Genomic DNA, 26,480 nt, shown 5'->3' with positions numbered 1-26,480 from the left:
GGACCGGTACCGGTCCACGGACGGTTGGGGACCACTGATGTAAAGCACCTTGAACTACCTTGTTGCTTAAGTATAAATAAACTTGACTTGACTTGACTAGGGACTCTCAAGATTGTTTTCATCAACTTTAGCAAACTGGCAGAAGAAAACAAGTAAGTTTCCCAAAGTCCAAACACATTATTGCGCTTAGGTGTGTGTGTGTCTGCATTGTTATTTGTCCTGTGTGTGTCTATGTTGCCCCGTGATGGACTGGCGACTTGTCTGTTCTTCCAAGTGTATAAACAATCTTTTTGCGGCATTAAAAGACTAAACTAAGTTAGACATTCGCTAGAAAATGTGTTACCCTGAGTAGAGGATTTATTGTTCAACCAGAGCTTAGTTATGAAGTATTACATTAACTTTAGGTACCGATGGTGGCTTCTGAAAAGTGGCTGGTTCCTAAATACACTTTTATAAAGAAGTCTCACACTGTGCAGAACAATGATATGAAAAAGTACTGAAATAAAATCTCCATCCAGATTTTTTTTTTTAAATGGTCACATCAATGAAATTTGGAAAAGACAATTTAACAAATTGTCAATCTAGTTGTTTTTTTTATTGAAACATACTTGTTTGTTGTTTTCCCCACACTTTTCAATATAACACCCATTCAGAGATTTTCCAATTATGTTTCTAGTCTGTGTGGATTCAGGTAGGAGAAACATGTGAAACGTTGTGTTGTCTGCTGCTGCTTCGACATGTAGGTGCGTGACAACCCCCCCTCCTCCTGCGTCATCACTTCCTCCTCACTTTAGTGAGGAATTCACCTTTGACTCCTCTGGCTGTGGAATAATCCATGTTGTTGTGAAGAAGAAGAAGAAGAAGAAGAAGAAGATGATGGGAAGATAATATTTTCCACTGTCAGTTTCCAGGAGCCAAGGTGTTGTGGGAAGGTGAAGCGGAATGAGGTAAATAGTTAACTGGGTGGACAGATTGCCCTCTGTGTGGTGGGTTTTGTGCGGCACTTCACGATTTGTAGAAAATCTTGAAAAAGAGTGAGGTTGTCAACTTTTTTGGGAAAATCTGGACTCAACAACAGACACTCAGAGGAGATCTGATTGTGACCGGACTGGCAGAAACACGCCACAGATATGCGGGGGGAAAGGTGTGGACTTCAGTCTGACCTTGCAGCTCGTAGACAGATGGCAAATGGCCCTTTGGTTCCAGAGGTGCAGACAGACAGGGAGGGGTCCCTGTTAGCCACTGTTGCAGAAAACTTCATATCTGGAAACAATTAGCTCAGATGAAAACCCAGACCAGACCGTTTTTGTACAGAGTAGCACAATCCTCTAAAGAGCTTTTTGGGAACAATTTGATCTCCGGTGTTCACGCCGAAACCACAAGTCAGGGAAAAGGCAACTTTCGCTATCATTGCTAGCGATGCCGCCTCACACTTTATTTTACTGAACACACCTCACGCGGATCTTAAAAAGCAATATTGTTGCAGCTGCTTGTTGAATTCGGGCAGTCCCAAAACTTATCTTTCACCTTTTGTCCACTACATTAGTCATCTGAAAACAGTTTCCTTCTGCTGTGCTCAGTTGTAACAAACCCATCTAGTGCTGACTTTATCCAATGTTCCTTCTCTCGCAGGATCACACAGATGCTGGGATTTTTTTTTCCTTTCTTTTCCCCAGTAATGCCAGAACGTCTGACCAGATTTCCCAGGCAAAGCCAAAAGCACAGAAGTTGGTGAGATGCCCTGATTGCACACTTCACCAGTAAGAGGCTTTGTGGCTTGAACATTGTGTTTTTGTTCTGGAGAGTTCTCCCTCTTTTTTTCTTTTTTCATTTTTTTGGTGTTTGTGGCAGAATAGGTCATTAAACATGTGAGCTGGTTCCATACCAAAGCGACACACGCAAATATTATTATTAGTTATGCAGCTGTGCTAATGCTGTTTCATTAGATTACATAATAGAAAATAGGAGCTTATATAACAGAAGAAAACCTTGTAATTAGAGTGGAAAGTGAATCTGTTTGACCCTTCGCAAAAAGCCATCTTTGCTAATTGTTTACATGAGGAAGAGATTGATTTAGACTCTGTCTGTATCTTTTCAGCCTGTGTTTATGTCTTTTTCCAGCTCTGGGGATGCTAGACAGAGTCTCACAACTTTCACTCAACAATGATGCCAAGCTTGTCTCAGCTCCAGGTTTTATAACAGCAATGCCGCATTGCGAACTCGAGTTTCTGGTGTTGAACAGACATGGCTGCTGACCAAGCAGGGAGGGCCTAACAAAAATATATGAGCTGTGTTAATGGGAATGTCCAATTCAGCATTTTTGAGGTTGACTCATAGATTTGAACTTGGCGCGGGCTCTATTTTAAAAAAATAAAATAAAATAAAATAAAAACTTATCTCATGATCCAAATTACTCCAAAGCTCTGGAACTGAGTGGAAATCCCTCAAGAACCAGTTTATTACATCGGTTCATTTAGGAGGAATTTGGGGTTACCCATGCCAATGTGCCCAATTATACTAAAATCCTCCCTGGGGAGGTTGTATCTCCTTGCACCGTTCTTGCACAGGTTTTTTTTTTATTTTTTTACACAATCTGGTTTCCCTATCAGGATCCAAAAATATGCACGTGAAGTGAAGTGTGCATGTCCAAGATTGTCTCCATGTTTTGTCTCTGTGATTAAATGGTGACCCTTCCCAGGGCGTAGTCCACCTCGGGCCATCCAACTCCGAAAAGTATTTAGACAATTATATAAATAAAACGCCTGTCAGTTCTTCACCAAAAATGACAACTGTCTGCTTTGGAAATCGCATCCTTGATAAGAGGAAAAGACTTAAGCTTTCCAAGTGTTTTGTAGTCTTTGTGACAAAGAGACAAAAAGTGAACAAAGACCACCTTTGCCTCATGTAGAAATTAGAAAACACTGATTAATTAGCAGGTAATTGGTTTTTAATAGCTAATTACCTGTTTGTTGTTCATCCTCCTGCAATCTCAAATGAAAGTATTTAGATCTTATATCTCTTCTATTGACTTGTAAACAGAAATCTCAGAGGGAAACTTTACTGTTTATTGAACAGCAATTCTGCTCCATAGACAAAATCTTGCGTTTTTAACAAGCATTTGTAAGTCAAAAACTCAAGTCATAGTGTAATTATGCTGTTTGCAGAGTGACGGCTAGCAAACTGCAACAGCTGGAACATACAGGGAGCTTTCATGAATCTGCATGAGACCACGGCCAGCTGGGAAATAACCATCCGGTAAAACAGACAGTAAACATGCTCTTAAAAACCTATTTGACACCTCAAATGCACCCAGAGTAAAAGAAAACAATCTCTTGAGTCAATCAAAAGAAGGGAAAAAAAACACCGAATCTTTGAAGGAATGCTAAGGTAACATCTTGACCTGTACATCGCGGAAAGAAACACCTGTCCGGGAAGCAGCAACTGGCCACCTTTTTCCTTTTCTTTCTTTTTTTTTTCTGTGCTTGGAGTAACATTTTCCTTGGCAGTGAATGAGACGAAGCAGCAGCGTGTGATTAAAGCTGATGTTTTCATCCAACGCTTTTACAGGAAGCTAATTAGCCGAGGTATGCGGTCGTGTGCCAAGCTAATGTGGGGGAACTGACATTCCTGCAGAGAGGCGGTGGCCCCGAAAAGTCAGTCCAGTGTGTGTTGTTTAGATTAAAAGACTTGTCTTGGAAAGTCACAACACATTCATTGTCGAGTTCATTGCCATTGGTAACACATGAGAGAAGTGGAAGGAAAATAATACGAGGGTTTTTGGTAACACTTTATTTGAAGGGGGTTGAATAAGACTGACATGACACTGCCATGAACATGAATAAGCCTTCATGAATATTTATGACTGTTGTCATAAACCGTCATTCGGTAAATAATGACACTTTTAATACAAAGTTGACATTATTCAAAATGTCTTTGTTACGACAACTTGACATTAACCAAGAAATCATTACTGATATAAATTTGTTATAAAATAATTACTGATTTCATTTTAAAAATGAGGTAACTTTATGTTATTAAAGGTAAAGTTTGAACAGTAATGATTTCTTGGTTAATGTCAAGTTGTCGTAACAAAGACATTTTGAATAATGTCAACTTTGTATTAACAGTGTCATAATTTACTGAATGACGCTTTATGACAAGAGTCATAAATATTCATGAAGGCTTATTCATGTTCATGACAGGTGTTATGTCATGTTAATGACAGTGTCATGACAGTCTTATTCAACCCCCTTCAAATAAAGTGTTACCGGATTTTTTTTTTTTTTTTTTGGTTGTTTTTTTTTTTCTCCTACTTAAATCCCAAAGTGCTCCCTGAATGTGAAGTCAGTTCCTTTGGGTCAATACTTGGAAAAAAAAATAAAAATAAAAATCTACTTCTGTTGCGACAACCTACTCTACCAGCTTCGAATATTTTATTAAACAGACTTTGAATTGCTTTTAGCAGTCTTTCTACTGTAGCTCTGTGTGTGGCCTGTCCCACGGTAGAATAAGGGGATATCATCTGTAAAGTGCAGACCATTGTAAGGGTCACAAACACTTCACGGTCCCAAGACTTTGCACAGGTTGGAGAAATGTCCTCATCACTGCTGACAGCTTTCCCTACTTGTTGAAATCGCTGATATGTTTCAGTGGGAGGTCCGAAAGAGGAAGCTCACGGGGTTAATGTGTACAGTACGTTTAAAATTAGAAACCCACCCTTTGACTTCCAGCTGAGAGGTCACAAAAACAGAGCCCGGCCAGTCGGGGACCCACATGTAGCCGTGTTTTGGTAAAGACCACCTGACTTCCGTGCCGCTGTGTGTGGCAGTAAATCTGCCGCCGGGACGAGTTCCTCTTTGTTTGTTGAAAGAGCTACAGCCCCCCCCCCCAATTCTCATCAGTGTCTCTAGTCTAAACACTTTCCACGGCTGCTGTATAAATAGATAGTTTCCACTTTCTGTTTCTGTTTCTGAGATTTCAGCCGCCCGTCGGCTCCGCTCGTTATATCTGCGCAGATGTTTCCCGACTTTTGGTCCGCAGCAACTTTCCACCTGCGGATTTCTTTTTTTTTTTTTTTTACAACCCGGTGGAGAACGATTCATCCAGAGGTAATGAAACTGATATCCCTCTCCCTTCGCCATAGCAAAATGATTCAAAAGAAAATTTCACCGAAAACAGGAATCCGCCTTCAAACAAAATCCCGCTGACATAAAAAAAAAATACATCATATCTCAGCCCATTACCGTAAGTAACTCTAGACTCGGCCATTCTGCACAGGCTATGCGTTAAAAAGATTAGGCCTGATGCATGTTTCCAGGCTCGACGTTTTCCACCGCTCGGGACTTTAAATAGGCACACTTTCCATCTTCACAGTTCATCTGCCCACCAACCCCATTGTTAAATCTCAATAGATCACCACAGGCTCCAAATCCATTATTAGTTTCCACTGCTTGTCTCTTCACGGATGAACCTCAGAAAGTTTCCATCGGCCTCCAAGCCTTTCATCTGTCAAAAACTGGCGCATGCCTCCTTCATTGTTAAATGTCCACAGATCACCATCCAAAACATTTAAGACTTTTCCCCCCCACAACTGCTTCTGCAGACAAGCTTCGAACTGTAAAAGAAAGCAACAGCTCAGTTTCCCAGACTTTCTGTTTTTTTGTTGTTTTTTTTTCTCGCCCTGTTTTGCTTTGCTGATCAAACACAAATATTACAAACGACACTGGAATGTTATAAATTAAATCTACTGCCTTGGCAGGTCGAATTCTGCATTCCTTTTTAAAGTTCATGATTTTACAGGTGGAATGCTTAAAACATATTTAAAAAATTAGATAAATAAATATAAAAAAAAAAAAAAAACAAGAGCGCTCTCTCCTGTTTGCAGCCATGATGATTTCCAACCTAAAGAGTGGAAAAATAGTTCAAAGTGGGGAAAAAATACGCATGCAGGAAAATCATTTTGAGCTTTGGGTCTCATGTTCAGTTTGCACAGTGGTATATAGATGGGGTGTTTGAAGTTAAAGCCATGGAACATTCTTCAAATAGCTTGCCAGCAACCACTAATGGAATTCAGTTTAATTCAGCTGAATGTAGGCAACACAAGTGAAGTTTCTAATGTGGAGCAGCTTTGGAAAAAACCCACCAGCTTAGTATGTCTAAGGTATACCTCTGCATACACAGAATGCGCCTTCGTGTAATGTATATTTAGAGCGTTAGCATGGCCGAATCAGCAGAAACAGATTATTCCTTTCATGAAGGCTTCGTTAGTCTGAATTACCGTGAACCAGATGGGGGTGATTAAAGCATTAAATGTCATTAAATCTCTGAAATCCCAGCCTTGTTGCTCTGGTCTTGTCAAGAGGAAAATTAAACAAAAACTAGCAGACGTGAAGCGGAGACGGAAAACAACACGTTTATGTTTTCAACGTCCTTTTCTTCCTGCGGATCTGTGAAATCACGGGAAGGTATGAGTGTGCCTCCGCTGACTGCGGGCAGTGTTTGGGAATCATGGAAACAGTGATGGGATGGCCCACAGGAGGCACAGAGGCTCGCTCTGTAACGTCACCGTCAGGCTTTGACATCACGATCCACGGAGAGCTGTGTAATTTCCACCTTCTGACCCCGAAGGTGAGACTAAATGAGGAAGGTGTTGTCGTGAGACACAAAGTCGGTCTTCTCCACAGAGCCTAAAGGTGGAAACCCCCCAGCTGTTTTGCTTTAGCGGGCTTGTGATGTCACGGGGTAACTATGAATGAGCGTGAATATCACACCATGCTATAACTGGCCTGTAGTAGCTTGTGTAAATCTGGACCAGGACAGGAGACAGGCCTGGGCCTGCAAATACCATTTGAGCTCAGACGTGATGGAAACTAGAGGGCTAATTTAGAAACGTAATCAATTTTTTGTTTGTTTTTCTCTGTAACTGTGCATTATTGAGGATTATTAGCAGGTGATATAGAAAAAAATGAAAGCAGTAAAACAGAATCCGTATGAAATGGACTGATCAATTGTTAAGACCAATAGGGATTAACCCAACCACATGAAAAGCAACTCGTCTCACTTGTGGGGAGGATAACTCACTGAAATTCAAGCCAAGCATCAGAATAGGGAAGAAAATAAATGTATTACTAACTTAGTCAGAGGCAATAGTTCATACCAGTTATGTTAGAAATTGCTGATCTTGGATTTTCAACACAATCGTCTCTCAGGTTTGAAGAGAGAAAGTACCTGTAAACAAATGTATTTCTGACAGCAGAGGTTAGAAGAGAACGGACAGACTTGTTAGAGGTAATATTAATAACTTAAACAGTTTGGTTGCTGCTGCAATACTATGCCAGGTCTCGATCCTATCAGCAAGAAAACCTCCCAAAACAAAAACTGAAAATTGAGGCTATAAATTACACAAGCTGACCACAATTGGATAATAAGAAATAAGAAAAATGTTGACTGGCCTGAAGGATCATAAATTCAGAGGGTAGGGCCAGAGTTTTCATTGACATGTAAGCATAACTCCATCCATATTTTTACTGTACTCAGGTGCAGCTGAAATCAGAAGTTTATGTACACAGAAGAAATTGACACACTTTTTTTTTTCTCACTGTCTGAAGTTAAATCAGACCAATCTTCTCTTGTCTTGGGTTAGTTAGAAGAACCACCAGAGTTGATGCCACAATACTGAGAGAAAGAATGTCAAAGATTTAGATTGTGAACGCCTTCTGTACACCTTTCATTGTAGAGTTTCAAGGTGATCGAGACAGACCTCATCCAGAGAGGATTTCTGTTTTGAGGACCTAGCGTCACTGAACCCGGTCTCATTGACTAGCATTAGACTATGAGTTGGTTTACCATGTGTAGGCTCCCAGGAGACAGAAGTTTTGTAAAATGTGATCCCTTCCAATTTGAGTTTGTACATTTCGTATTATGTGTGCCAGTCTACAGAGATATTCAAACCTAACAGCTGGCAGATTCATGTGAGGTAAAAATCGCACTCACAGATAAATAACTGAAAATGAGACACACTAAGTAATAACTTCACATTCAGTTTCTATTGTGTCGAATCTGAACAAGGCGAAAGATCAGACAGTTCACCTCCTTTAATAGAAGCGATGCCAACAAGTACAAAGTTGAGCAGACTACCATTACAGCACCACCAGACATCCAGCTCTGATTTAAACCTGAAGCAACTCTCTTAGACAAATACATCCATCTATACTTAGCCGTGACATATCCGACTCTACCTCACACAGAGCTGTGTATTTCCTTTGGTCACCTCAACCATCCCATCCACATAATCAGATCTGGAAACTAGAGAGAATAAATACAGTCACTGGACTAATATCCACAGGAAACTTTAAGTCCTACAGGCAACGCTCAAACATTCAATGTGCAAAAAAAAAAAAAAAATCATTCATGAAGTGTAACAAAAACTGAAGAGTATAGGTGAAAAAAACAGTGTGCAATTTTAGTCTATTTGAACCCTCATTTTTAAGTAAACAAAATGGAGGATGTTTCAATCACACATATTCCAGCCCAATCCCTGTCATAAAACAACGCTCCGAGTATTTTTAGGAGATGTTTTCTGAATGATTCATATAAATATTTCTCATTTATTGGTGGGATGAGGAAGGAAGTAGTTTAGGGTGAAATTTTAGGGACTGGGAAAGACAGACAGCCAACTTCCTAAAGTAATTTGGTGTGACCTGCTCGAAGTCGGTGGTAACTTTATGGGGTGATGGGATTCTAAAAAAAAAAAAAAAATCATCTACAAGCTGGAAATCAACTGGGGTTAAGTTGACATGATCAGTGGGGAAAACTGACTAAACTACTGGAAACAGAGCACAATAAAAACTGTATTTATAATTATCTATCTCCGGAGATTATTAAGTTTACCAAAGACAAACTTCTACCATGCAATCTGAGCTGGTTTGTAAAATGCTGAGTATTAGTTGTTCATAGTCGATAGTATTTCTGTTTTAAAATATAGGACTTTCTCTAAATGTGTATTGTTCTTCGTTTGTTTTTAACTTATTCAACCAGTCCTATGTCATGATGACACCGGAACAAAACAGAACTGAGACCGCACAACGTTTTTCGCAAATTCATCTTAACCCCTCAAACCACAACCATGCTGACATGCATACTACAAAAAATGCCTGTTGAGGCATATTCTGTACACACCAGAGCTCCAATCGGAAGCACTTTGCTGCCATCTAGTGGTCCGAGTTATATCCCATTTTGGGTAATTTAACAAATTTGCACGGTGCAGATCTAAATGTATGTCTTCTACATGTATGTGCTTTAAACAGCACGAGCTATGTCTACCTTATTTAGAATCTGTTTGCCAACTAGTAAACTAATAGTTATTTTTAAGCAATTGCAAATAAATCCACACTGTTAGGGGTTAAATTTAATCATACTTTTTCTTGTTTTTGTTTCAGAAATTTGTTCTTCTGTTGCTTTGGCCAAAGATTGCATATTTTATTTTTCTTGCGTCTTTTTTAGCATTGTCATTGTTTATTTGGTTTAAGCTGTTTTTGGGAGAAAAAAAAAGGCTCATGGTAGCACACACACACACACACAAACAACAGAAAGCATGAAACAAAAACATTTCATTTTATCTTAAGAGGACATTCATTAAAAACAGCTCGCGAAAATGTCCTGCAGTGGAAGATAAATAGACGGCAACAACTGTAAATTACTCCACATGTTAGATAACAGCGGCTGGTGTGTCGGGGTGTTGTTTTGCAGTGTGGCAGGAGCACGTTCCTTCATCAAGCTGCTTCCGTTAGATATCAGTGCAGCTCCTAACGCTGCGCTGACATACAGCACACACATTTTCTCTTGTCAGCTTTACAGACACGCAGGAATCCCTCACACACACACACGCCACACTTTCACTCACAGCCGTGTTCAGGCAGTGAGGTAGAAGTTTCTACTGTACTGAGCCTGCACAGAAAGAGAACATATCCTTTTTAGGAAAAGCACAGGCCTCCTTATATGGGGATGCTTCCTGTCTAGTAACAACCCAGTCTGCTGGCTTGTTTCTTACATTCCTATCCTTCAGCTCCTAGTTTCTCTGGGAGTTTTTCATTTCCGATTTGCTGGCTGGAGAAGGAGCAGAGCAGTGTTTCAGTCTAGCCTGGTGTGTGAGCCCCCCCCCTTTTTCTCTTAAAAAAAAAAAAGGTAAAGAAAATACACAAACCTCCGTCTAGCCTCTTTCCTGCAAACCTCTACTTTGAGTTTGATGTAGTAAAATAAGCCTGGCCCAAGATGGGGCACACCTGGCTGTTTCAAGTCCATCACAGACTAAACCTCATTAGGCAGGTGAGAACTCAAAGAGCATGTAGTCTTTGTTCAAGTCATATCTGCACTTTCCCGGAGTCGACTCATAATCTCTTTTTACCTTTCAGCCTTACCCGGGAGTCAGACTCAAGATGTCCTGTTCAATGTGAGATAAAAATCTCCAGCCACGAGGTAAAACAAAGCAACCTAGCAAAATGTTCCCCAATCAGGAAGTGAGAAAAGCATCTGGATGTTCGAATGTATTAAGCATTTCCTTTGGAAAGAACAGTTCAGACTGAAATTGTTAGTCTTTAGCATTTTACCTCGAAACAATAGGTTGAAAGTTTTCCCTATGAACACCAGCTCAGCTTACCGTGACTGCACTCTTTGTTCATTTTAGATGATCAAATTTTGTTTTCAGAATTGCAAACTAACAACTCAAATCGGTAGTAGAGGACATTTACTTTCAGAGTCTCTGCATGTGCTTCTCTGAAGTCAAGTTGTGTGCTTTCAGAGTGGAAAAGCCGACAGCTATATGGAGCAAATTGATTGGTCATAATGGCTCAGTCAAAACCCAGAATGAAATCCTCATGAGAAGGAAGCTTTGTCAAAACTTTTAAAAACAATATTCAAAGATTCTCTTCATGAAAATTGAGTTTCCAGATAAAAAGTTTGTATAAAAATCCCCTAAAATTCTTGTTGTTGTAGCAAAAGGTGGTTCTTCAAAATATTGACTCAGGTATTATTTCTACATATTTTTAAAAAAACGTAACTCAGTACCAGCAAGACAGTAATATGAAATACAGGCACTGGAACAATATTAAATCAGCTACATTAATACATGCTATTAACATTTTAATGGGCCCAAAACTACCTTGTAAATTAGTAATAACAGTGTTTTAACATTTGTCATATTGGAGGATTTCAACTGCAATGAATGTGTGTGCACTTGTCTTGTGTTTGTGCATTGATTTTGAGTCTCCATTTGTACAAAAAGACAATATGTGAGATTTGCTGACGCCTAGTGGCAAACTTGCAGAATGCAGCAAACTGAATTTCACTTTGTCTTCCAGGTGTGCAGGAAAAACTGAAGTGGAGGCATACATCCAGAAGTGATTCTATCACAACTTTTATACCTGCTTTATAAACTGTAACAAAAAAAAACAACAACAAAAAAAATCTAGGTCAATAACTTGTACAAATAACGTAAGAATTATTGCTTAAAAACATGGTGAAGAGATCATAATGTGCAAATAATAACCTTAGAGCACAGAACTGTAGCAGTTTCCCAGACGTGAGAGCAGAAGACTAAGTTTCAAAACACCATCTTCCAAGCCTCTTTACTGGAACAAGCGCCTGGACAGATAACCAGCTCAATTTAATGGCTCAAATGATTTCCTTTGTGCAACCGCATAATGTTCATTTACCAAAGTACACGGTGTCTGTGCACCTTTGAAGTCCAGTTGGTGGAATGCTGTTGAGGTCTTAAAGTCTTAACCACCTGCTACACATCAAGCCGTTTATTTTATGATTTTTACGCCTGCATTTTAATGAGATTCCACCTGTTGTTTTCGCCCACTGTTCCTCTTTCATGTAAACTTATCTGTGGCTTCGCATTTGAACCCTGCTGTCTTTTCCTCTTTCTTCTTGTCTTTTTTTTTTCTTATAAAATGTATTATTTATAGGTGCTAGCAGCCCGTTTGTGAAGTCAGTCTTCAGGAATTCCCAGTGTGGGGTCCCAAGCCTCTAAACCAGACTTATCCTTCCATCCCAGATGAAAGCTTCTCGAAGAGAGATGGTGTTGTTTGGCCCGAGCAGCAGAGCCTTGCCTTCAGACAGCAGGAATGTGGGATGTCTGGAGTGGGGGTCAGGAAGCGAGGAAAGAATGCCAAGCATGTCCATGTTTGTCCAGGGCTGGCTCTCCATTCAGCCCCCAGTGACGTGCCGCGAGGGCCGGGGAGTATAAAGGGAGCCGGAGAGTGCAGTCAGAACTCAGATCAACTCCTCTACCGAAGCTGAACTCCGGCTTTCACCGAGAACAGAAACAAGGAAGAGTGTGACCGGAGCAGCGGCTTGACAAGAGATTAACTTCACCGTAAGAGGTTCACAGGCTCGGGCTCTGAGACTAAAGGAAGACTTTCTCCACGAAGGCTTTGGAAGAATCCGAATTTGTAACTGAGAACTAGAAACGATGTCTGCTGGAATGAAGAAAACAATCCTGCTCCCTGTGCTGTGCGTCATGTTCTCCTACATGGTAAGCTCAAACAATTCACCGATGCTATTTTCATTTTCTAAACATGAGTTTTAACCTCAAATATCACCATACACCATGAGTGTACCAGCTGCTTATCCCTGTCCAAGTGGAGCCATGTGCTCATGATGTTTACCTGTGTGTGTGTGTGTCTTTGGTCCCAGGCTGCAGGTCAGGAGTGTAGCGGCCAGTGTTCCTGCCCCTCCGCCCCGCCTCAGTGTCCCCCGGGAGTGAGTCTAGTGCTGGACGGCTGCGGCTGCTGCAGGGTGTGTGCCAAACAGATGGGAGAGCTCTGCACCGAGAAAGACGTCTGTGACCCCCACAAGGGTCTCTACTGTGATTTTGGAGCCCCCACCAACAGACGCATCGGAGTGTGCACAGGTGAGCTGACAGGTCCTTCTCGATTGTCTGTCACCTTAGGTCGTCCTGAAAGCATGAACCTTAAACTGAACTTTGTCTCTGCAGCTCGGGAGGGAGCGACCTGCGTGTTTGGCGGCATGGTGTACAAAAACGGAGAGTCATTCCAGAGCAGCTGCAAGTACCAGTGTACCTGTCTGGACGGAGCTGTGGGCTGCGTCCCGCTTTGCTCCATGGACATCCGGCTGCCCAGCCCAGACTGCCCCATGCCAAAACGTGTCAAGGTGCCCGGGAAGTGCTGCGAGGAGTGGATATGTGAATCTCCCAAGAAGAACTCCTTCGCAGACACTGCTTTGGCCGGTGAGTGAAGAGAAACGTCCTTTATATGTCTTCCCACGTCAATAAGACGTACTCAGAGCTCTTGTCTAATCCTGGGTCTCTTCATGTGTTTACAGCATACAGAGAGGAGGAGACTTATGGTCCAGATCCTAATATGATGAGGGAGAACTGCCTGGTTCAGACTACTGAATGGAGTGCCTGCTCCAAGACCTGTGGCCTTGGGATATCTACCAGGGTCACCAATGACAACCACGAGTGCAGGCTCGAAAAGCAAACCCGGCTGTGCATGGTGAGACCATGCGAGTCCCAGCTGGAGCAGAGCATCAGGGTGAGTTCTTCTTCAGATGTGCCCCTTGAAGAACTTTCACGAAACAATATCACAATGTTTTCACCAAAGAGCAATCGGCTAAACCTTCATTCTCTACTTGCAGAAAGGGAAAAAGTGCATCCGCACTCCCCGGGTCTCCAAGCCCATGAAGTTTGAGATCTCGGGCTGCACCACCACCAAGTCCTACCGGCCAAAGTTCTGCGGCGTCTGCCTGGACGGCCGCTGCTGCACCCCCCACAGGACCACCACCCTGCCCATGGAGTTCAAGTGCCCCAACGGGCAGGTGATGAAGAAGCACATGATGTTCATCAAGTCCTGCGCCTGCCACTACAACTGCCCCGGGGAGAACGACATCTTCGAGGCTATGTATTACAAGAAGATGATCGGCGACATGGCGTGAGCTGCCGAGGCACAGTCCAAGCCCACGACTTGAAAAGAAACAGAACTCCATCTCAGTTTGCAGCTCAGTATATTTGCCTTTTGAACGTGTCATCCCCCCCGCCCCGTTGTAAACGTAGTCCAGAGACTCTGAACGGCTGAAGCATGTCAGCCGCATAGACTCAGACAGAGGGCTGCGCCGCAGCTCTACAAGATTTTATGCACTATAACTTTTTATTTTTTAAATGACAAACCTACTGTGTGTTTTCCGCCCATTCCACATTATTTTTCTTGTTACAAATCCATCCATTTTTCTTTTTGCATATTTATAGCATATTTAAACACTGACCCCCTCTCTAAATGAGGTGTCTAATTAGCCCCCTCTCCCCCCGCCCCCTCCTTGAGTCCAAAGACCAGACCTGCAAACTCTCAGCAGCTGTAGAGGGAGCATGCCGACCACAGCGAGCCAGTGTCCAAACAGGTCTGAATGTGTCCTTGTGCGAGTGTGTGTGAGTGCAGGACTGAATGTCGACCTTGTGTGTGTGTGTGGGTGTGTGTGTGCCCTTAGAGAGTGGAGGAAAGGTCAGAGCCTTGGTCCAACATGTGGATGAGAAACCAACTGAGAAACAGCTGAGTTTATGGTTAGATAAGGAACGCAGTTGCAATGGCACTGAGAAAAGAACGTAAACAAAATAATAATAATAATAATAATAATGTGTTGACTGTAACTAATTCAGGTCTATTATGTATAAAAAAAGAAGTAGAAGAACAGACTGGAAGGATTGTATTTTTCATTCCTTTTTTCATGTTGATATGTAATTTTTGTAAATATTTGTACAGTTTAATTTAATTTAAAGACCCAATTTGTTCTGCGCTTTTAAAGTCTATCTATAGTATATGTTGATGTGGAAGTGGGGGCTTTTTTGTACTGTTTTTATTGAGAAGTGTGACAAAAATGTTGCATGTTTCACTGTGTAGCAGAAAATAAAGTCTTATATTTTTTATAAAAACAAAACTCTTGTTTTTATGTCCTCAGAATCACTGACTTAGCTCAACTCTACATATAAACAAAAAGCTGTTGCGTCATTTTTATTTTTCCACTGACCAGCAACCGCTAACACAAATTATACCATTACTTTTCATATTACGTCACATTAGACCAACAAGCCTCAAGGTAGGGTTTTTTTTACAATCTAATGTGATTAATAAAAAAGAAAAATAGCTACAGATCAAAATAGTAACAATGGTGAAAGGAAGAAAAAAGATATGTGTGCAGATTTGTGTTGGTGTATTTGATTAGCAGCATTGCACTATACTGGATATTTTGTTCATTCTTCTCTGCCAAACAACTCAAGCTCATACAGCGTGACAGTTTTCAAGACTTGACTGACTGAACCATTATAATCCATGAGTATATGTCCTCTAAATCACTCTGTTGTAGCTCTGACTGTGTGTTTAGTGCTGCTGTCCTTCTGGAAGCCGAACCTCGACTCTAGTGTCCAGGTTTTTGGCAACCTCTGACTAGGAGCGTACTGTTATTAGCTCCATCAATCTTCCCTTCAACAATTTCTCTTTCCCAGAAGCCCTGCAGCTTGATGCTGCCACCAGCTTGCCACAGGCATGGCGTAGTCACGGTGATCTGCAGCGGTAGTTTTCTGCCAAAAGATACTTTCTGCTTTCACCTCACCAGATCACCTTGTACATTTGCTGTTTTCCCTACAGCGAACTTTAAACAGGACTAACAAATCAGAGTTGTTGAGCTTCTCAGGAGTCAACATGAGCTTTTCGACTCAGATTAAGGCTCCCGTTGCTCAGTCTGTCAAGTTTAGTTTGATCACCTTGACTCAAATAACAATTATTTTACTACAAACTCAGGAGTGCTATGCTGTGGAAAAACATTACTTTATGGAGTGGTGTACGATGGCATGTCCTTGTGGGGGGAGATATAACAGAATTCTGCAATTCAAAACAAAAATGCAAACAAAAAATTGTAACCCTTTGCATACAAATTCACACAATCAACATTGAGAGCAAAAGCAGTTAAACTGTAGTCCCTTTGTAAACTGACTCCACAGTCAGCACTCGCTTCCAATAAAAAAGGAGGTACGATGTTGCCATCTTGTGTCTGAAACATCTCCTGCACTGACTCATGCTCCACATCAAGTACAGAATAAACTTTGTTTTAGCTCCAGATGAGCTTCTCTGTGATGTAGAGACTGAAGGTTTCCCTTGACAAAAAGACGAAAGCTCAGCAAATGCGAAAGGAGTCCAGGGTTTGATTTTGGTTTCGGGCAATGACCAGAGCTGCTCCAAGATCTTCTGAGGCCTTAAGCAGAGACTGATTTACAGATAGGCCCCCAAATGATGTGTGACAGATTGTTCGGTTATTGCTCATTTACCGCAAATAGGTTTATTTCAATTAATACATCAACTTTTGTTTTCTTAAATTGACTTGAGACAATATATCCTAAACCGACAGAGCGTCATGTTTTTCCTGTTTTGCTGTTTGAGCTTGGCACTCGTCCCTCCAGGTGTGCAGCTTTCCAACAAGGCAGATTCAGAAAGGAATTGATTTTTCTCACCAGTGAACAGAGCAAGTGGGTTGCCGTGTGTGTCTGTAAAGATTTATGAAGGCGTTAAGGCGTTCTGCACATTTTCTCTCAAGGTTTCAAGCGGATTAAACTCAGATTGAGTTCAGCAATCTTTTACAGGGTTGATGGCATGGCAAAACCTCAGATGGAGTCACGAAGAGGATGCTGTAAACGGCAGCATACTTCAAGTTTCAATTTTAAAAATAACTAGAGTTAAATAGGATTTAGTAATAATGAAGAAAATGCAATGCTGAGTTACCGTTCAGCAGAAAATCACCAACACTGTCTGAGTTATTTGCTTGCATAAATATACAGTTTGAATCTTCCTGCCTGACCTGGCTTTTAATGACTCACTGTGTCCATATTTTGCTGCTGTCTGGTGAAAGAAAGATACAAACTTCATTTCCGAACCTGTTCTGAGCTGCTTCCACGGTTTCTATTTTGAGTAATAAAAAAAAGGGAGATAAACTTTTGCACTTCACTTTTTCTCCTGCCCACGTTGCGAGTCTCATTCAAAAAAAAAAAAATGTCACTAGATGGTTTCCCATTAGCATTAGTCCTCGCGACAAATAAAGTGTGGATTTCGACGGTGGAGCTAATGGCTGCAACGTTGTGTCACCCCTCAATAAGAGTGCGTCCGCAGCCAATGTGTCATCCCGATGAGTCACGCCGGCCTCAACGCCCACAAACAAACAAGTGCAAACTTCAGCTACTCTCGAGAATGATGTTGTTTTTTGCAGCAAAATACTAGTTTCACTCCTGCTGTAACAGGTTCCTCCTTAAGTAAATATTTGCTTTGAGATGAAAACCTGCAAAAGTGGCAACCTCCACAGTTCAAGACGTGGATTAATCTTCTTCACATTCAGTGGTGTTATGGGTTATCACAGATATGCATATAGAAACTTTATTTTTTTTAAAAAGAGGCTTCCAGAATCAGTTTGTTTATTTTTTATTTTTTTAGAGAAATTCAGTACAGTGTTAGAATACAACACAATTATTTTTCCTGCTAAAAATCTAAACTTATTGCCTTGGCTTGATTGGGGTTAGTTGTTTCTATCACGTCAGGGAATCATTTCTATCCTCTATCCTCTTTTTTTTTTTACCGTCCCAGAGAGAGATTTATATCCTTACACAAAGCCATATTGTGTACGATCTCAGCCTTATCCTACCCGGATAAGTCCCAGCCTTTCGCATCAATCATTTTGTAATCTGACAAGCAGACAAAACGCATGTGCAGAATGAGCAGACGACTGCCATAAAACATAAACATATCTTGAGGAATTTGTCTTTGCGATGTGGGAATGCGTTCCGATGCAAATCTAGCTCCAATCTACTGCGTGCTACTTTACGTGAGAGAAACCATGTTAAAAAAAAAATAAAATAAATAAATAACTAAAGAAGCAGAGCAGCATTCTGGAGGAAAAACAGGGAGAGATAAAACCTTGTCACACATTTGCACGATCTATCTATGGAAACCAGGCGTCTGGTGAAGCGCAGAAGGACGAGGAGGCAGGCAGGCCGCTCTCTCCCTCTCAGCCCCGCCGCAGCTCGTGGATTTTCTGGGCCACGTTCTCCAGCTCCGACTCGATGGCTGCCAGACTCTCAATCTCAGGCTCCTGCAGGTATAATGAGGGAGGCGAGGCAAACGCACAATGAAAGTGATGTAACATTTGTGCAACTGCGGCTAAAAAGCACGTGGCAGCTGTTTTTTTTTTTCTGAAGCCGTCACGTCACAAGCGGATCCTTTTGTAACTCTCTCAAGTCAAGCTATGTGGGTGGGGGGGGGGGGGGAGTCCTACTTTTTCCTTCATTTTCACGTACATTTTGGCCTTGACTTTAAAACCATGCAGTGAGCAGGAGACATTAAGCGACGCAACGGCTGAGCATCTAAAAATGTGCTCGCAGCTTTTTTTTTATGTGATTACACCATCGTGCTTAACAGGACACTTGCTTTTGTTCAGTAAGATCCAAGATTCTTGAATCATGATTGGTTCTTGTTATGAAAACACGAGTGGGTCGAAAAGCTGGCAGAAGAGTGAACTGCATGCTTTTTATGTTTTCTTTATTGGGTTGATCTTTGGATAAATAAAGCAGAAATGTGACGAGATGAGACTGCTGCAGAAATGACTTGAAATATAATGAACCGAGTTCAATTAGGGTCCAGAATAGTGGTAGTATAGAGGAAAAGGAGGGGATAAGAAAATCTGTATTCAAGTTAAAACTTTTCGTGAAGGGTAAAGCCTACCTCCGACCTCCTGGTGCCACTCCCTTCCTCCTCCATCACCTTCCTCTCCTCCGGCGATCTCCGCGCTATCATCTGCAGCTCCCTCTCCTCTGGAGTTCTTTCTGGATCTCTTTTCTTCTTCTGCTTCCCTTCCTCTGCTTCCTCCCTCGAATGGTGAGACACTTCCTGCCGGCTCCCCGACAGAGGCTCTTCCTCTCCTCCTGCTTTCTTCTTCTGCTGCCAGCTCCGGGCCCTCTGGGTTAAGTGACGCAGGCTTTCCCTGCTCCCTCTTTTTACCGCCGTCTGCTCCTCCGTCTCTTCCTTGCCATCGTGTTTTCGCGAGAAGACCGCTGACCTTTTGTCGCTCCTCTCCTCGCTTTCTGCCCCCGCCGTCTTTTGTTTTGGATCCTCTCTTTTATTGGACCGATCACCTGGAAATATGACACATCGAAATTAGGGGGCAGAAACGACAGGGAGGAGTCCACCCTGTCAGCAGGATCCCACTCTCTGTAATAACCCCCCCCCCTTGCCAGCTGGCAGCGTTGCCTCCAGAAGTGCAGTCTGTGCTTTATGCGGATTAACAGTGAGTGAGCCAATAAGATATTTATCATGATGGATTATTTTCTGCAATGCATTTCATAATTCTGGGAATGCAAGCTCAGTTTCTGACAATTACCATGATCTCTAAGATTGATTGATTTCCAGCCAGATTTACGGGCCCTGGCCTCATTTGAATTTTATCACATGAACAAACTTAATCAATTCTGTTTGTGTGCTGTCAGCTTGGCAGCTATATTGGCTCCACTCCCTCTGCAGAAACAGTGAAATTCATCATGTATATGGGAGCACTTCCATCAATCCTCCAGCAGAGTGTGATGGCAGCTGCCACAGTTTATAATCTCCCTTTGCATACAAGACGGAGCTCTCCATCGTTAGTCATTGGTGTATTTTTTATTTTTTTTTTGACAACATGTCCCCTTATGTCCCGAGTGAAAATAAATCTGACAACCTGAACTATCGAGCCCTGACAATGAGAATGCATCTCGTCTGGGATCGCTCTGTGGAGCAGATCCGTTTCGAAGCAACAATCTGCTCGCCTCTCTCGTCGTCCTCTTCTGAATTCTCCTCCAAGCTCGTTCGGTCCTCGTCGCGTTCGGCCTCGTCTTCGTCCCTCTTCACATCCTCAGGTGACTCTTCCTCGGTCCCATCCCTCTGCTCTCCTGACCTCTTCTTCTGGGACAGGATGGATCGCTCGCCGGGTCCTCCCAGAGCTTTCAACATGGATCGATCTAAAAACAGAGACTTTACTTCACTTAAAGGGATTGATGTTAAAAGCTTCTCCCTCCACTTCATCACAGCGATATTTCCACATGGTATCTGTCAAGCTCATATGTTCTGTTATCAGCACAATCCAACTATTTTTTTTTTTTTTTTTTGCAATAACTCCTGTTTATATTGCCTGTTTTCCTCTTTGTGAATAACAGGGAGCATTGCGGCGCCTATAAAAAGCCCGGTGAAGTTCAGTGTGGGAACACGTTATGCCTGGCCTCATTCTGTCCACAGAAAACATCAGCACACTTTAAAATTCACCTCAGCACTCTTTCACCGCCTGACTGAATCGGTAAAGCAGGAAAGAATGAAACACAACAATAAAACACAACTCTGGAATTTTTTGTCACATTTTCAATTTACTTTTTTATCTGCTTTACTTATAAAAAATGTAAAAAGCGTGCCTTGCATTTGTACTCAGGCCTTTTACTCCGAAGCCCCTGAATAAAATTGTTTGCAACCAAGCGGCTTCAGATGAAGCAAAACCTCTTTTGAGTGTGTTAAAATGGCCCAGTCAAAGTCCAGATCAACTGTAAATCAAGAGTTATAGGTTGATTTTCACAGATGCTCTCCATCCAATCTGACTGAATTTGACCTATTTTGCAAAGATAAATCAGAAAAATATTAATTCTTTTGATGTGCAAAGCTGATAAAGACTTGCAGTTGTAAATGAAACTGAAAACTAAATCATTTCAGTCCATTTCTAAATTAAAAAGGTGTATATTTATCATATAGCATTGTAGTCTTAAAAGGTGTGTTTTCATTATTTGTGAGCAAAAAAAAATTATCTTAATGAACAGAAATAAAGGTTTGCAAACATTGTCTGTGTGTAGTTTTACTAAGAGCACTGATTACCTGAAATAAATTCATCTTTCAAAAACATTCTAATTTATTGAGTTAAATCTGCAAAATACAAACTCTACTAATATAAAATATTAATTTAAAAAAATATACAGATGTCTGCGGTCCTACTCAAGGGATCTGAATACTTTTGACAGATGACATTTAAACATATTGATTCAATATTTGCTATATTTTGCACTTTCTCCGGAGTCGCTGATCAGACTCACCTGCACCATCAGCTGTAGTTTGAAGGACTTGTGTGGCTGGAGTTGGTTTCTCCTTGTATTTCTGCAGCCGACCTTTCTCGTGATCACCTAAAACAGTCAATCAATAAACAAATAATGTTACTTAAACGCTTTAAGCTTGTCCTCCTACTTCACCTGCATTCAGCACACACACACACACACACACACTGACTGTGACTAATGAGTGACTCACCTTGAGCAGCGATCTCCTGCAGCTCCTTCAGGAAGTTATGGTGCCGGAGGATGGTGAGGAGCTTCTCGTCTGCACAGACATGCAAACGGGTTTTTAAGAGTTAGGTGTTTCATTAAAAAAAAAAAAAAAAAAACATAAGACGTGAAGCTGGGAGAAAGGCAGCAAAATCTGTTTGTTCTGTTTTGACTTTTGTTTGTTTTAGTAGACTCAGCGATTCGCTTTGGGGATTTCATCGAAGTTAATTGCCAGTGAATTTACTGCTTTCAAAGCAGAAACACAATGAATCACTTCGGCTCGCAGCGACTCCCTCTGTGAATTACAGCAGCAGCGAGAAGTGGACTTTCTGCTGACCCACAAACAGCACTGCACTCCATAGGCAGCAGCCACTCCTGCGCCGTGCTGTGGGCTCTCTTGTACAATTCTCTGATTTTTCTCTCCCTCCCTCCTCCTCCTCTCTTCTCTTTTCATCCATCTGGTGGTGTACTGTTTCCCTCGCTCACTGTGTCTGCTCTGAGCGCTCAGAGTGCCGATTGATTTTTTTTTTTTTTTTAAACAGCAAGGACAGCATGAAGGTAAAACAATGCCTATGTAACTGAATAGTCTTCAGCGAGTGGCCCTGACATGCATGCTGCTCTGCAGCAGGTCTTCATCCAGCCGTGACTGCATCAATCCATTAACCTCTCGGTGCGGCCGTTGTTCAGACTGATGCAACTGCAGGTTGTGAAGTCTGGCTCCTTTAGGAATGCTGTCAGCTCTGGTTTCTGTTTGAGCAGGCTCCTTGGTTTAAAAAAATAAAATCCAGATCTCACCACAAAGCAGATTTTGCAACCCGTGTTTGAAAAGGTATAGAAAACAAAAAAAAAAAAAGCTTTTGTAAATCTCCCAGTATAGTTCAATGAAGATTCAGGATAGGCCACTCTAGATGATTACCAAAAGAATAATAATAAAAATCATGTCATTGGAAAGCCAAAAAATGTACAGTCATGTTTTCTTACACTAATGCCTCCCCCTCACAGATGCCGCCCTAGGCGGTGAGCCATGTCCCCCTCATTTCAAACTCTGCCACTAACGACCACAGCTATAACCACAAAACGATAAAATAATTCATTTAGTTCAGTTTAAACATCAACTGCATCACACAGACACCAGAGCTACAAGATACTAGAATCTCATTAAAATTTAATTAACTGCTTTGGGCAAAGTTGCACTAACCAGACGAATGTAGTGCCAGTGTTTTCTTTAATTTGCTGGAGTTACAGGAATATGTTCTTAGATTTAATTTTAAAAAAATCTAAGAGAGTGTTTTAAAGAGCAAGAAAGCGAAAAGTGATTATTTTAATATAATCCTACTGAAGATTTACAACCTTCAAAAGAAAGCTGCGAGCAAAAATAACTGATTTATGGGCATAATCTCTCCAAAGTGAGCTAATAATCATTTATTTGGATGCTCTCTTAACATGAATCTATAAAAGCAAGAGATGCCAACTTGACTGCAGGACATACAGAGGGTAATATAAGACTAATTAGCAATAAAAAGTAAGACTGTATTTGTTTTTTTGTTTTTTATTGTCTGTGATAATTCGGGGTTTTGCAGATGTAATTTAGCATTGTGTCAATAAAATTCAGTTTTGACTAAAAATAGTGATTACAAAACAATCTGTTTCCAAGGTGATAAAAATTTTTTTAAAGATGTAATAACCTTTCAAACATGTGCACATCGTTAAATTAGTACTTTTTTTTTAAAGCATTTTGCAATTCCTTTTAAGCATTCTTTATTTCACATCCATAATTTCCATCAAATCTGCTTTGCTTTGACATCTGTTTGTCCAAGCTGGATTTTCCCAACTTACAACTTTTCCTCATTTCTATCCTTTAGCTTCAGGCATAGTTTGCAGAAAAGCTACAAAGGATTAGAAGGACATTATTTTAAAGATATGTAAATTGCTTACGATTCCACATCATTGTTCATTTACCATGACTTAATAACAGCTAGCAATAGTTGGAGAACATGTGGAGCAACAGCGACATTAGAGAAATTCTCCATCAGCATTGAAAATATGCGACTGAACATGCTCAAGGGAGCAACCAGCAGGCTAAAAAATTAAAATGCAAAGGAATTTATAGTGAGTCCACAGATGTAATTTACTTTGGAAGCCAGTTGCAGCTGTAAGACCTCCATAAATGGAAATAGTCATGCAGACTTTGGTAAATGCTTTCATCAAATGGTAGGAACTAATATTTACTTCCTCGCGCATCCCAGAAAATTTAACAGCAGTCTCACTTCTCATATTGACTTACTGGTCTTGAGAGTGTTTAGACATTCCTGACTGACAGGAACTTGCTTCGGTCTTGACAGAACATCAGCCAGCGCCTCGACGATACATTTCATCACCTGCGGACAAGAAGAAGCAAAGCCCCCAAAATGTTTCTTGCTTTTTGTTCAGATTTTTTTTATTCTGTGGAAAACTTTGCAGTCAGTAGCTCACCTGGCTGCAGAAGACAACTTGGACTGCTGTGCCCCTAGTGGTGACTAAGTGCATAGCAACTTTACTCAGCAAAAGCAGCAGCATAAACTGTACTTTTAGTATGCTGACAAATACTAGATGCCAACATAAATGCTGTTAGCTGCTCCACTGCAAAAAAATTACATCAAAAATAAAATAATAAACTGAAACAAGATCTTGATGTTTTTTTTCTTGTTTAGGTTAAACTTATCACTTTAGTCAGAGAAAAATACTGTGAAAAGACAACATTACCTTCTGTCCTAACAAAGTAAAAATATGGCTGAAATGTCAAAAGGTGGAAAAGTCTTCTACATAAAGACATCCACTGATACCCAAATATGGTTGAAAAGTGTTTCAAGTTGACCAAACAGACTGTAACCAACTCAACATTTTCACTTGAATGTCTTTAAGTTCGATATTTGGGTTTTTAAAAAAATAAAATAATTTTAAAAAGAAGCTCATTTTCTAGTCTAATTGAAAGCTAGATATCCATGGACACCACACAGTTAAGAGGGATGATGCTGTTAAATCTGAGATAAATAAAGGTGTACTAAGAATATTTAAACATTTAATTATTTAGCTGATGTGGATACAGTTTATTGAATTTACTCAACAATTCGAAGATCTGTTTGGATTTTGTTTTATCAAGTTCCTTTATTCTAACAACAGCGGACGTTATTAATGCGTTTGTCTATATTTGTCAAAATTACTTTCTAAAGCTCAATTCTGATTTGAAAGAAACTGCCATGCAAAATGTTACATTTTGAAATGTTTGTTTTATTTTTATGTATTTACTTATTTATTTTTGCACCTATGCATCAGAATGCCTGTGATCCTTCTTATAGCCACTTTCTCTTTTCACATGGGAGCCTTTTTTTATTATTATTATTTTTACTCATGCACATCCTGATGCATGAGAGTCCAGGATACCTAAATTATTCTGAGACTTTATCAATAAAAGCTCTACATTCCTTCATTTGACATTTTTTCCCCACATCCTTTCTTTCCATTCTTGGGTCACTATTTTACAAAAAAAAAAAAAGAAAAAAAAAACTTTTACCCTGGTAACTGGATTCCTGCCATCTTAAATCCTGGAGGTCAAGACTCTCTGCGGGCTTCCAGCTAGTATGTATTGATTTCACAAACCGAGCAAGTCCCCAAGCGGAGAAAGTGCTTTGAACTAAATTGCAAGGATTAAGTATATCTAATCACTGCACAACTTCAGTGTAATACGTAACATTATGATTTTACATGGTCATTCAAATTAAAGCAGCTCTAGTTTTTTTTTTTAAGGGTGATACAATAGAAGTTGGGCGTGTTATGTAAAGCCTTACTATCACAGGTACAATCAGAGCATCTCACCTCCACGTCCTCATTCTCCAGCTGACTTGAAGTCACTGGCAATGACAGAACTGCAAGAGAAGTAAGAACAGGTTTGTGTTTAAACCCCATTTTGTCTCAGCTGTTTTGTCACAGCAGCTGTCAGTAAAAAACGACGATAGTAGCAGGACTAAATGTGCCAAAGATTCACTTCGTCGCCGATTAAGAGACGCGCCGCTTGTCGCTGTCCTTGGTGCTGAACCTCTGCAGCGACACGTCTTTTGGATTCATCGTCAGAACCCGCCTCACTTTCCGCAGGGTTACTTATGTATTTCTTACCGCAGTTGGACAAAATAGTGAGAAGAAGCAGTCCGCTCCCGATCATGTTGGAAACGAGGTGAAAGAAGCTCTCCAGGAATAAAGCAAAAACAGCGAAGCTTTTTCTTTTTCTTCTTGTTTTTTTTTTTATTATTATTATTATTATCAGAAGCTCGGCGATAAAACGGCGAATTACGGACGCATTCTGAACAACAACAAAAAAACTTAGTCGTCTTTCGGTATTTCTGGAGAGCTATTTTTTTTCTCTCTCTCCTCCAGCGACCTGGCAGCCTCCCGTCCTCCTCCAGTCTCTCTGCTGACACTTCCCCGCAACAGCAGCGCTCTTATACGGCGAGGTGGAGGGAGGAAATGACATCATCCTGGGACAAGAGGCCATCATCGCTCATCGTGAGCTTACCTCGGTAGGTTTCAGGGCGTGAACAGGTGAGGGTGACAACCGGCTGCCATTCAGCATTTTTGTTTGATTTTCCACAGATTTTTTGGTAAAAGGTCTGGAATGAGAAGGTGCATTAGGTTGAACAAATATTTGCAAACACATAAACAGTGGTAAATCATGACGAGAAGTACAACAGGGCTTTCGAGTGACTGTTATTCATCTTCGTGTTGCTTTTAATTCTGTTTATTTGTGGAGGTGATGCGTGTGACCAGCTAAAGAGCAAAAATAGTTCATAGCCTTTGGACTTGTTTTATATCTTCTAATGATATAAACTTAAAGACATTTTATTAAGATTTTCTGCGACAAACACAAACTAGAACATAACTGTGACAATTCAATTTGAAAAACGTTACAAAATCTGAAACGTGTGGCGTGTTTGTAAAATCTGAAACGTGTGGCGTGTTTGTTTGAGTTTCACGCTTCTTTTTTTGTTCACTAATGGTCACTGATATCCGTAAGGTGGTACTGCTGTAGTTCAGTTTAACACACAGCAAATTTAAAAGTGTTAAATGTTTTGGTGTT

General features: G+C 40.9%; 2 protein-coding genes across 2 annotated transcripts; one reads left to right on the top strand and one right to left on the bottom strand.

Annotated features, from left to right (window-relative positions):
• Nucleotides 1-12,259: 12,259 nt before the first annotated feature.
• ccn2a (cellular communication network factor 2a) lies at nt 12,260-14,691 on the top strand. The gene is made up of 5 exons (XM_015053912.1): nt 12,260-12,535; nt 12,697-12,913; nt 12,998-13,249; nt 13,345-13,556; nt 13,660-14,691. The coding sequence occupies exons 1-5, from the start codon at nt 12,473-12,475 to the stop codon at nt 13,954-13,956; spliced, it is 1,041 nt and encodes a 346-aa protein (XP_014909398.1). The 5' UTR covers nt 12,260-12,472; the 3' UTR covers nt 13,957-14,691.
• Nucleotides 14,692-17,615: 2,924 nt separating this feature from the next.
• Nucleotides 17,616-25,651, bottom strand: chga (chromogranin A). The gene is made up of 8 exons (XM_015053913.1): nt 25,523-25,651; nt 25,226-25,275; nt 23,658-23,751; nt 21,360-21,428; nt 21,149-21,235; nt 19,847-20,038; nt 18,771-19,180; nt 17,616-18,141 (listed from the first exon to the last, which is right to left on the bottom strand). The coding sequence occupies exons 1-8, from the start codon at nt 25,566-25,568 to the stop codon at nt 18,058-18,060; spliced, it is 1,032 nt and encodes a 343-aa protein (XP_014909399.1). The 5' UTR covers nt 25,569-25,651; the 3' UTR covers nt 17,616-18,057.
• Nucleotides 25,652-26,480: the final 829 nt, after the last annotated feature.

This window comes from Poecilia latipinna, unplaced genomic scaffold (assembly GCF_001443285.1).
Source record: "Poecilia latipinna isolate Pla-1442-1.1 unplaced genomic scaffold, P_latipinna-1.0 Scaffold1213, whole genome shotgun sequence".
NCBI classification, from domain to species: domain Eukaryota; kingdom Metazoa; phylum Chordata; class Actinopteri; order Cyprinodontiformes; family Poeciliidae; genus Poecilia; species Poecilia latipinna.
This window is presented reverse-complemented; position numbering and strand designations above follow the sequence as displayed.

Excerpts from the sequence above, each read along its gene's own strand:
- chga (XM_015053913.1), bottom strand. The coding sequence starts at position 25,568 with ATGATCGGGAGCGGACTGCTTCTTCTCACTATTTTGTCCAACTGCG. Across the intron at positions 25,276-25,522 it reads CACTATTTTGTCCAACTGCG|TTCTGTCATTGCCAGTGACT; the intron begins GTAAGAAATACA and ends CTTCTCTTGCAG. Across the intron at positions 21,429-23,657 it reads TCTAAACACTCTCAAGACCA|ACGAGAAGCTCCTCACCATC; the intron begins GTAAGTCAATAT and ends ATGTCTGTGCAG.
- ccn2a (XM_015053912.1), top strand. The coding sequence starts at position 12,473 with ATGTCTGCTGGAATGAAGAAAACAATCCTGCTCCCTGTGCTGTGCGTC. Across the intron at positions 12,536-12,696 it reads GCGTCATGTTCTCCTACATG|GCTGCAGGTCAGGAGTGTAG; the intron begins GTAAGCTCAAAC and ends CTTTGGTCCCAG. Across the intron at positions 13,250-13,344 it reads CGCAGACACTGCTTTGGCCG|CATACAGAGAGGAGGAGACT; the intron begins GTGAGTGAAGAG and ends ATGTGTTTACAG.